The following is an 11,586-nucleotide window of genomic DNA, read 5'->3' on the forward strand; positions in this document are numbered from 1 at the left end:
AGGCGGTGCGCGCGTCCTAGCGACCGTTGCGCCGTTTCAAACACACGCACGCACGGCCCGGCGGCCAATCAGCGCGCGCGTCGCCCGCGGGGGCCGCCGGGAGCCCGCCCGCCGCCGGGGCGCGGAGCCACCGCGCGTGCGCCGCGCGAGGCCGGGTGGCCCCTGCCTGCTCAGCTCTTGCCCGCGCACGCGCAGTGCGCGGCGGTGGGTGCGGAGCGCGATCGGTACCGAGGGAGGCAGCGGGAGCGCCCCCAGAGCCGTCCGCGCCGGCACCGCCACCGGCCGCTGCTGCTGCTGCTGCAGGAGCAATCGGCCGCCCCCGGGTCGCCCCCGGGATGCGGCGCTGCTGCGACCGCCCCCCCCGCCGGGCCCGGCGCGCCCCCGGGCTGAGCCCGCGGCGCCGCCCGCGGGGCCTGTAGGGCCGGGGCAGCGGCGGCCTGAGGAGCCGCGGCGGCCGCCCGCGGTGAATGGGCGCCGCGGCGGGGCGGGAGGAGCCGGAGCCGCCGCCGCCGCGATGGCTCAGGAGAAGATGGAGCTGGACCTGGAACTGCCGCCCGGGAGCGCCGCGGGCCCGGGCGACGGCGGCGGCCTGAGGAGGTCGAACAGCGCCCCACTGATCCATGGGCTCAGGTGAGGGGCCCGGGGGGCTCCAGGGAGGAGCCCGGACGGGCTGAGCGAGCCCCAGGCCTCGCTGTGGGCCTTCGGCAGGCCTGGCTCTCCCCGAGCGGCCTCCGGGACGTGCCCCCTGTTCCTCGGACACAGTGTGCCCCCCTGTCCCCCCCGGCTCGGTGAAGATGCTCCCCCGGTAGCAGCGGTGCTCTTCTTCAAAGGAAAGCTTGTTTTCAGGCCGCAGCGCGTGTCACGGCGCAGCGGAGCTCTAAGCAAAGCGCACCTCGAGAGAGTTTTGTTCACCAGACTTTTTTTTTTTCCCCCCTGCAGTGACAACTCGCAGGTGTTCCAGCCTTACGTGTTGCGGACTCGCAGGAACAGCACAACAGTTATGAGCCGTCATGGAATGGTGAGGAATCTTAAGCATGTCAGCTTGCACACAACAAGGAGTAATCGGAGTAGAGAAATGAAGTTGAACTTGATCATTTGCACTGTGTATCCCAACGAGCTTCCAGGCTGCAGAATAAGCATTTTTTCACCTGTAACTGCAACTGCAATGAAATAATACTGGTGTGTTAACTGTGTCCACCCAGGAAGACAACAATAGCTGAAGCTACATGTGATTCCCAGTATTAAGTACAGTCTTTAGGTTAGTTTAGACCTGACTGGGTTAGAAGAGAAAACTGTTTTCACAGTTAAAAGTCTTGAAAGGGTGTTTTAATTTGTTGTGAAAATGGAAGAAAGAGTCACAGTTTTTCGCTGATCTGCTTGTTTGACATGGTGCTTTTTTTTTTTTTTTTTGCAAAGGCTGAACACTAGATCTCAGAAAATCATTTAAAGAAGAGTAATTTATTTATTGCTCTCTGTTGTAAGTCTGGTAGTGTACAGAGCTACAGTTGTTTAACATTTCAAAGATGTTGCTTTTTTTTTCACCTTTTCCTTCTCAACTCAGTGATCTGTATGTGCTTTTCACTGAAATTTTTCTGTCTCATCTAAGGGTAATGAAGGTTAAGTATTGCTTTTCTCAAAACCTGTAGAACTTAAAGTCCCTAAATAAGTTTTTTCTATGCCTTCTGTTCAGAAAAGGCGAGATGGGATTCAAAATCTTCTGCTGTGAGATTTCTTTAAAATAAGAATCCAGAATTTTGGAGCTCAGACTGGTAGATGTGGCAATGGACACATGGATGTCCTGAGTGGGAACTATTGGCCCATTTGTATGTGATGGAGTCAGAGTTCCAGAGAAATTAGATGCATAAAATGGCAGAAAGCAAAGCTTTAGGGAGTGTTGTTCAAGACTGAGCTGAAACACTGAGGTTTCTCTTTTATAACAGAGAGCTGGGTGAGAAAGGTTCTTCAGGGGTTTGTCATCTTACTCTGGGCAGTGAGGAATTGTGTAAAGATCATAGTTTCATTTGTAGTATCTCACTTGTTTGAGTGGCATCTGTAGCTATTTGTGTACTTGGGATGTTGAGCAGTATCTGCCTGCAAGTCAGTTCTGTGCTGCTTGTTGAGTGATACAAGGAATTTGTAAGTGGTAAAACAAGTCTTTTCTCTTGAAGGTCAGTGTTTGCTTTTTGCAACATTGTTTGAGTCATCCACAGGTAGTTGTACAGCTCATTTTTAACTCACTAAGACTGTAGTTAATGGTAAATACTATATATGCAAGCAGTTGAAGTGTGATTTAATCATTGTGGCTGTCACTTTTTCTTTTTCCAGTTCTTGTCATCATCTCCCATTCGTATTCCTAGCAGCCGACTTCATCAGATCAGAAGGGTAAGTTTTTATCTGTGTATTTAGTAACAGAATGAAAAGTACTATATAATATTGAAGTACTTATATAGTGGGAGTTTCTTTCCTATCGAGTTTGTCAAGTACTAAAGAAAACTGTATTTTCAAGACTTCATTTCAACAAGGGAAGTGTCCTTGCAAGGCTTATTGTTACGTTTAAGCTGCCTTGCATTTTTGAAGTGTTTCATTTAAGAGAAGCAGTGAGCTGGACTGCTGGCAGTCTTGTCTTTTTATAGTGGTTCTACTGTTCATATTTCAATTGTGATGGCAAATCACTGAATCACAAGTGTTATTTCAAGTGCCTGTGATGAATCAAATGTTATGGGGAAACTTAGGACATTTATTTCCTGCAGGAGGAAGGAGTGGATTTAATGAACAGAGAAGCAGCACATGAAAGGTGAGTGTTATTGAAAGAACGTGATAAAATAGCCAGAGTTATCCTTTTTGTAGCTACTGATGGGGTTTTTTGTATTCTAGGGAAGTGCAAACAGCAATGCAGATAAGCCAGTCATGGGAGGAAAGCTTGAGCCTGGTAATCTCTTTATAGATGTTTCCTATTTAATTCTACTTTCACACTTAACTGATGAATTTAAGGGAAAGAGAGGAATTAACTGTGAAAATAATTTAAGAAGAATTTAAGCTCACCTGCTTTAGCTATTTTGTGCATTTGACCCAATGACTTTCCATTACAAGGTTGTGCCTTGGATTTCAAGGTGATATCCTGTGCTGGTGTTAAATCTGAAACCTTGTGTTCACAGAGCGACAATGACTTGGACAAGTCTGAGAAATCTTTTTCCCCAAAGAGAATTGACTTCATTCCAGTTTCACCTGCACCTTCACCTACAAGAGGAATAGGGAAGGTAGGACGAGTGAAATAACCAAACTGAAACAATATTTCAGAACTCCAGACCAAGCTGAACTGTGAAGATGTGTAACTTCACAAATTGTTTCATAGTTTAAAAAAACCCAAACAAACAACACAACCAAGTAAGCACCAAAAACCCCAAACCCACATTTTATTGGTTTCTAAGAATCAGATGGTGACCCATCTTGGACCTTGCAGAGTTTAGTCAGGAAAACAGTGGATGTTTTCAGTTACTACTGTTTGTGCAGTGTTTGGATGTGTTGGAGTTCTAGGGGAGCTGGAAGAGGTCATGAAAGTAATCATGGACATGATCTTCAGCTGCAGAAGTGGGGGGATGTTGGGGAAGAAGTACCAAAATTGGAATGTGTCATCATATACAGTAAGAGTAGGTGAAGACTGCAAATCTGTGTGGTGGTAGGGATGAAAATGTGTCCCTCAGTTATGGAAAGGAAGGCACAAACACACTGTGAAGGAGGACTCGGGTGTGCTGAACTTGCACCAAAAACTGATGGCAGATGCTGGAGAAAGAGGTAGCACGGAGAAACTGATATTTATGTTTGAAGGTGACCTTATTTTCACTCCCTTTTGTGGTTCTGCTTTTGTACTGCAGTATTTTCCTGCAGGCCCCTACCAGTGTTGCTGCACGGAGCAACCACATACTCGTGGTGGGTAAATGTGTTCCTGGGATAATGCTGGTGCTGGCAGCTGGTCCTGTGCCTTTGGAATCAGCTGTAAAGCAGTAGTAGATAACTTGACAGAAAGATTTTTGTGATGAGCTGGGAGCAGTCATAGGCTAAGCTCAAATTAGCTGCAGAACCACAGAGCTAAATATCCTGTTCTACTCTGGAATATTGTCAGTTTGCAGACCAGATGTACTTTGAGTAATTTCTATTTGTTTAACAAGCCCCTTGAAAGGGGTAAGTCTTGACTACTGTACTGCTGCTTCTAAGTGTGACAAAGAAGAGAAACAACATCTATTTCAAGTTCAAGTTTCTTGTGGGTTTCAGTTTTAGGTTAATCTGAGCAGAATTGCACAAGCCGTTACGTTTTTGCAAGTTAAGTTTTAAATGTTTCCAAGGTTGTGTTTGATCATCTCTGCCTAGTTCGGTTGCTAGCTTTTCTTTGAGTGGGGCTTGGAGGGTGGGGTGGAACATCTGAGTGTTTTGAAGGAAATTCTCAGGTGTGTTAATGTGCCTTTTTTTCTGCAGCAATGTTTTTCACCATCATTGCAAATGTTTGTGAGCAGTAATGGGTTACCTCCAAGTCCTATTCCCAGTCCAACAAGGCGATTCTGCAAGTAAGTGACATGTGCAAGTAACAGTTGTATGTTGGGCTAGAATTGGAATTTAAACCAAAGATTAATTAAAGCTGATGTTAAGGCATTAGAAGAGACTATAGTTTTACAAGAGCGAAAGCATTACCATGTAAAAATGCTCTGAAAGTTACCAGTGGTAACTTTATGTAGGTGCTCTTATAGAGCTTGTGTCAGCTTTAAACTACACTTGGTAAATTGTGGGGAAGTACTTCAAATTAACTTCAATAACTTTGTCAGCAGATAGGTTTTATATAAATAATGCACATAATTTATAAATGGATAGAAATGAGAACGCAATGCACAAGGGGAAGGAGAAAACCCTGAAAAACTTACTGCAACTTTTTATGGCAGATAATCTGCTCTAAATAGGCAGCATTTATTTGTTATGTATGTATTTAGATGCCCTAAAAATTCCAAGTTGTGCAGGAATAGTTTTGAAGATTGCTTCATATGCTGTGGTTGTGTTGATTTGATGTGACTTGGAACCTTTATCGGCCTGACTTTCAGTGTGCTCTCTAGCAGGAGGAGTCAAAGTCCAATCAACTGTATCAGGCCTAGTGTTCTTGGCCCTATTAAAAGGAAAGGTACGTGTATTTACCTTATCAGATGTTTTAATATGGATGTAGTTTTGCAGCTGGACATTTTTATGTTTATGCAGTAACATTTTTATGTTACTTTGTAAATATAATGCACTTGTATCCACGGTGAACTGGAATTTGCTACTTATAACTTAAAAATACAATGTAAAGTAGCTAGTCTAAAACGCAGGAATGAAAAACTTTAAAAGCAGCTACTGCTTGAAAGAGGCAAAGTTTATTATGCATCAAATGAAACATTATGAATGTTTGTAAGCCCTGACATTCCTACAAGTACCACTGAACAGTGCACACCCTTCAGATCATCTTAGGAATGTTGCTTATCATGCAGGATCTTCTAAACTTAGTACTGAATGTTTGTTTTCACCCTGAAAGTTCAGAAGGTGAATGTTTGGAGAAGTGGAGTAGATCAGTGCCCTTTTCTCCTGAAGGGGTAAAACTGTTCTTTCCTGGAAGTATTCCATGTTAGGGATATTCAAATTACATCCCAGGGCAAGTCTCCGTAGTAAAACTGTAAGAGTGAGATATTTACAGGTGAGCCACTAGCTATGCTTAACCTTTTAACTTGGGCACTTTTAACTGTGCCAAAAGCATGTCCTTTTATTGTACAAGACTTATATTTAGCCTTTGAGAAAAGTTACTGTTTATTGTTTGACTTTTTTTTTTTTTTTTTAAGGGCTGCTTGTCCTGTCAGATTAAAGAATGTTGTCTAATTCGTATTGACTTCACAGGAGAGAGAGACAAGTTTTCTCATAGATGCCAATTCTATCTTGGCTGTTATTTTCTGTGAATTTTAGAGGCATTTAAATGGAATAAAAGTTTATTAAGCTCAATGATCAATAAAGGATAGATATTCATACCTATGCTTTACCCAGCTTGTAAAAGCAATGCAGGTAAAGACAGGCTTTCCTCACCCAATCCATGTGCTCCTGTGGAGCATCTTTTACAAAGTGGAGGTACGAGTTCACCTTTTTTTATTTGAAATATCAAGGAATTTTCAAAATGTTAACTTAATTTTAAAACATCTAACACATTTAAATGGACTTTCTTTCCTAAACACGTTATCCTGTTGTCTGAATTTTAGCAGTGACTTTATGGTTCATATTGTACAGACGTGACGTGGTAACAAAGGGACACCCTGATATGGGGGAGAAAGCAAGCCATGTGTTGAACATTTCACTGCTCTAGGGAGTTAATACTGGTAGACTGTGCAATGTGTTGTAGCAGTGCCTTTGTGAAATTTCAAGGGGCAAAAGTGTTACCTAAGTTGGTGGTTTATTAATTTTTGTGTAAGACCAAGTATTTTATAAATGTTTTTTGCCCATTCTACATGCTGGAAGCTGTTACTCCTTACCTTCAAAAAAGGGAATGTATCCCTGTGGGCTAAAGGAAATAAGAAATCTGGGAGGGTTGTAAGTCTTTTAGCAGTATAATTTTGTTGCAGAATGTCTTCATAGATTCTGGTTTGCTGTAATGCTTAAATCTCTCTCAGGTTTTCAAACTGACGCTACAACTACTGCAGAGTGTAGGTGAAAAGACAGAAAAATCTATTACCGTTTCATGGTTTTGCTGTCAAACTAAAAATGAAAATATACTGCAGCTGAGAGGGTTTTCTTTTTTTTAAGCTTGTTATTTGCAAGTTCATGATATTTTCAAATGTCTGTTGTATAGCAACTGTTAATGAGCCAGGTCATTCTCAGGGCAGATTATACTCAAGAGATTATATGAATTCTCCCCATCATATTTAATCTTTTAATGTCAGTAAATGGTTACAGGTACAAAGACAGTCTGGTCACTGATGAGTAAGTGGAAATGCTTCCACATGACAGATTTATTCTATTCAGCTTCCTGTAGAAGTGTACACATGCATCAGAGTTTGTTCTGCAGCAGAGGATGAAACTGAACCAAGCTGGCACTATTATTTTCATAATTACTAAGAATTTTAATCTCCATATTTTGGCTTATGTCAGTTACCTCATCTCAGCTGTGTACTTAAAATTAAGTCACAGTAATTAATTTGCTTTAGCTTATTTTGTCTGCAGTACAAATAACAAGTTTTATGTCTTTAAGATCGTTGTAGCCCCTCAGATACTGCTGAAGGATCAGTTAAATGAAGGATAGACTGGATGGTTAAACAGCAGCATCTCATTAATGTCTTACTCAAGTGCTTGGTTGGCTGAATTGGAGAATTCATGTTACAAATGCAACCTTGGAATATTGTGGGACAAACCTCTCTTTCACAGCAGACAAATACAAAAACAATGTTCCAGAGTCTCAAATGAGTTTGGTTGTTTGCACTGTTTTCCTTAGGTGAAATGGAAACTGAAAGTCAGCCAAAGAGACTTTTCCAAGGAACAACCAACATGCTTTCTCCAGATGTTACACATCTGACAGATCTCAGTTCATGGTAAAATATTTCATGTGCCCTGAAATGCCAAAACGGGGAATGTTCATTTGTCATAAGCTCTCCTTTTTTTTTTTTTTTTTTCTCCAGGAAAAAAGTGCTTTGCGTGTAGCTCATGCATGCATATTACTGGGAGCTGTTCCTGTGGGAGTGTAGTGTGACAATGGTCCTGCTCTTTGTATTAATTTTTTGAGCAGACTTTAGCCTAGATTTAGTACATCAAAACTTTTATACTGAATATAATTGTTACAAATCCCCGTTGATTCATCAGCAAAATTACTTTGCTTCATCATGTCAGTATGTTGTAGGTACTGGTCATACAATGTCTGTGGTACTTTCCTGAATACTTAGAAAATGTGTGTGAGTACTTAATAGTTTTTGTCCCTACATTCATGATTCTGAGTTACTGTCATCTTTCTTTACTATGATCATAAAAAGCTAAGTTCTTTTTTTTGTGTGGAGTCAGATGCTAAGTACTCAAAAATGTGAACTGTTTTACTGTGATTTCAGTTTACCTACAGACTTGAAACTGCCTAGATTTTTTTTCACGTTGCTTCCCTCTAAATTGCAAAAGCATCAATTTATGTGCCTTCTGGGATCTTGTATCAGGACTTCAAAATCCAAACACAGGAATTCCTTACTTACAAAGGAAAAATAGGTCTCAATCTTGCTTTGAGTAGTGCAATGTTAAAGAGCATACTGGTTAATTAATGACATCTTTACTGCAGTGCTGATTAATTTATTATTATTCCTTTCCTATAAGCTTTTAAGGTTTTAAGCTCATTAATTTTCACCTCTTTTCTATGTCTGATTAAAAACAGCTTTGTAATTTATTTTGCATGTTAAAAAAAAAATTAATTCTGTTCCTCATTCCCATGAGGAGCAGGAATGTATATAACATGCTACAGAAAACAAGGAGTTTTCAGGGCTGCCAGTCTTGCAGTAAAGACTGAGTGGTAGTATAGGTCTCCTACATGTTCTCTCCAAGGGGAAAGCACGTTAACTTTGTGCACTCTCATCATACCCGTGTACTAAATAACCTTTTTCTCTTTCCCCAGCCTGTCTTCAGATATTCTTGACGGGAGTAGCAGCAGTGTTGGCTCTTCCTCTGATTCCCTGACTAAAGGCAGCATAACCACCGAGTCTCCAGTCACATGCTCCAACTCCTGCTCTTCCTTCATACTGATGGATGACTTCTCACCCAAGTGACTTACCAAGTCCTGAGTCAGTGTCTGGCCGTGCTGTCCCCTCACTGCTGTACACTTGTACAGAGAAACGAACTGATCCTTGAACCATTAATATGAGGTTTATTAAAAGGAAAAAAATTGTTGTTACTGTAATCCTTGGCTACTTTCCAGTGATTTTTTTTTTTATTTATCCATTTAATGGACATTGTAGACCATATTAATGTCTGGTTTTGCGAATTTATTTTTTAAACAAGATGTCTGCTGATATTATACTAACTTTTGCTTTCAGGAACTTGCATACACTTTTTGATTCCAGGAATAGGTATCTACCTATTAGTGTTGCAATTTTTAGGAAAGTACTTCTATCATTATCATGGTCACTATGTCTAGGGAAATAACTTGGTTTGGAAGGATTTGAAAATACTAATTTATTCTCTGGCACTTCTACTATTGAGAAAAATTATTCTTGCCTTTTTTTTTTTTTCAGTCACTAGCCTCAAATTCCTTTATGGAAGGGAGAAAAAATATTTTATTTTCTTAGTGCTGCTAGTCATTTTTATTACAGAAGACCACATTGGGTGTGGAAATGTCATTCTATTACATTAAAATAAAAACCCCACAACAAAAGAACTAACGACTGTCACTTTTGCCGTTGGTGAAGAAATAATACTACTCTACAAACATGATTAAATTAGCTGCATAGTTCTCTCCCCTGATCATTTATCCTACAGATTGTATGAAATAAGTTCAATATTCAGTAAGATTTGGCCAAGGAAAATTAATCCACGCCTCGACTGAAGATATACAGTGCAGATAACTAAGTTAATTAAACTACTGTGTAGGAGAACCATGTATGGCACCATCGATGTCTCCTGTGGCATTGAGGTCATAAGTATTTTTGTGCCTTAGGGGACATTGTTACAAAATTATGGAATGTAAACCAAGAGGGGTGGGTGGGGAAAGTCCTTTGTGTACAGCTTGTTTATAGAGTGCTTACCCTTATCCTGCCGTGGATGCTGCTTTCCTTAGTGTTCCTCCCCGAGGCGTGCGAGGTGCTGTGGGCAGGCCAGCTCTGCTGAGGGAGCAGCCCAGGGGACACCCCTTGCAGCTGCTCTGAACAGAGTTTGTCCCTTTGTTGGTCACGAGCAGGGCAAACAGCTCAGCCAACACTCAATCCCTAAGGAAAGACTTTGGATTGGATACGAGCTCTGCAAATTGCTTGGTGAAGGAGCTCTATTTGAGCTATGAGTAGTCTTGATACAGTACCTTGGTCAGTCTGAGGTAGGAATAGATATTTTACTTTTTAAAGACTATAACGGGGCAAAATAAATCCGTTTGTAATCTACTGTGTTATGCTATTTATTATTTATAACTCTGTAAAAAGTCTGTGGTGATGAATTATAGTATTTTTTTATGATTGAATAAGTTTTTTATGTTCAGTAATTGCTGGCTGGTTTGTATTTAATACGCAACATTGTCTGCCAGAATCATAAGCTTCCATTTTTGAATGTTTGTAACATAAATGCTTTTGTTACCTAAAAGTACAACTTGTGATCTTTCTGAAAGAAAATAGCACTGAATTTAAAGTAAGATTATGTGCTTTAGAAGTGAGCACAACCTCTGGCAATACTGTCTGCCTAGAAGGGGAGGGGAGAACCATAGTTTTTTCCGAAGAAGCTGTTGGGTATCCAGAAGACATGTACATACCAGATTATTTTTAAAAGTGTTTCCTTTAAATTGTAAGAAGTACTAGAATGGGCCAACAGTGGCACTATTATTTGTATTACCATTTTCACCTGTGGAGCGTTAGTTCCCCACTTCAAATAAATGTGCATATTGTAAAATATTGTCCATTGGTGCCATTTTTGAATGAGCTCTACAGTATTGAATGTTAATTTTATTTGTATATGCACAGTGCTATTTCTTGAATTTTTGATGTCTTAAATCGCTTAATTATTTTTTTATTCATGCCTGTGTCTTCTCTGCCTTCTTGATGCTGAAAGAAGGCTCCTTTTTCATTGCAAAATATTGATAAACAGTCTGTGATAAAATCCAAGCCGTTACCTGTGCCCCAGTTTCCTTATACCTTGCTTTTACTGCTACCGTGATTTAGAAATCTAAACAAGGGGTGGCAGGAGGGGGAAATCTATTGCATGCTTTCTTGAACCTGAGAAGAGCATAGCTATTGCTTATTTTTGGCTGATTTACCTGTACAATTGATGTATTCCGGATTTGTTTGTTAGTGGAGAGTCTTAATCTGAGTGCTGGCCTCTGTAAACATTCGAATGTACACTGCATAAAGCAAACGCACAAACAGTCACTCTTGTTACAGCAGTTTTTTGTAGTGTTCTGCACTCTTGGAATGTCTTACGAAAGACATTGCTCTTTTATAAAATATATACTTAATGCACACACTCACTGTGTCTGTGGTTCCAGGATGAATGTTGCAGTGTAATACAGGCCCCAGGCAGGCCCAGGTTCTCTTTCACACTTGCAGCTGTAACAACACTTGTTCATTTTGAAACTTAAGTTTCCTAATATGCTGGTTATTGATACTTGCACTCAACTGCACGAGAGTTGCTGCTGCTCAAGGATCGATCAATATCGCAGTGTAAAGGCTGCACAGCATCCTCTGACTAAAACTGACTGAAAGTTGCATTTCTGGATTTTTTGACTGCCTTGTCTGATACCAGTTTGGGAAGAAGGCCAGCTGGTGCTGGTAGTCAGCTTTTATGTATAGCTATTGACACTTAACAACTAGTTTTTATGTCTTCACCAGACTTATTTCTTCTGAATTGCCATGATGAGTGTCTGAGAATTCC

At 40.9% G+C, this 11,586-nt stretch overlaps 1 protein-coding gene and 1 non-coding gene across 2 annotated transcripts; both read left to right on the forward strand.

The window, feature by feature from the left end:
- The first annotated feature begins 169 nt into the window (after nucleotides 1–169).
- LOC113998140 (protein FAM122A-like) lies at nucleotides 170–11,178 on the forward strand. Its single transcript, XM_027740599.2, has 10 exons — nucleotides 170–630; nucleotides 940–1,018; nucleotides 2,326–2,382; nucleotides 2,751–2,794; nucleotides 2,875–2,929; nucleotides 3,156–3,257; nucleotides 4,471–4,559; nucleotides 5,097–5,161; nucleotides 7,484–7,580; nucleotides 8,636–11,178. Exons 1-10 carry the CDS (start codon nucleotides 515–517, stop codon nucleotides 8,784–8,786), a joined length of 855 nt encoding a protein of 284 aa, XP_027596400.1. The 5' UTR covers nucleotides 170–514; the 3' UTR covers nucleotides 8,787–11,178.
- Nucleotides 8,413–8,555, forward strand: LOC113998883. Its single transcript, XR_003544645.1, has one exon. It is a non-coding gene; the product is annotated as a small nucleolar RNA U109 (small nucleolar RNA).
- Nucleotides 11,179–11,586: the final 408 nt, after the last annotated feature.

The sequence above is a fragment of the Pipra filicauda genome, unplaced genomic scaffold, assembly GCF_003945595.2.
Source record: "Pipra filicauda isolate LSUMZ 115617 unplaced genomic scaffold, ASM394559v2 scaffold616_size215100_pilon, whole genome shotgun sequence".
Lineage (NCBI taxonomy): Eukaryota > Metazoa > Chordata > Aves > Passeriformes > Pipridae > Pipra > Pipra filicauda.

Coding starts and splice junctions, on each gene's coding strand:
- LOC113998140 (XM_027740599.2), top strand. CDS start 515: ATGGCTCAGGAGAAGATGGAGCTGGACCTGGAACTGCCGCCCGGGAGC. Junction 1,019..2,325: donor TTATGAGCCGTCATGGAATG/GTGAGGAATCTT, acceptor TTCTTTTTCCAG/TTCTTGTCATCATCTCCCAT. Junction 5,162..7,483: donor TGGCCCTATTAAAAGGAAAG/GTACGTGTATTT, acceptor TGTTTTCCTTAG/GTGAAATGGAAACTGAAAGT.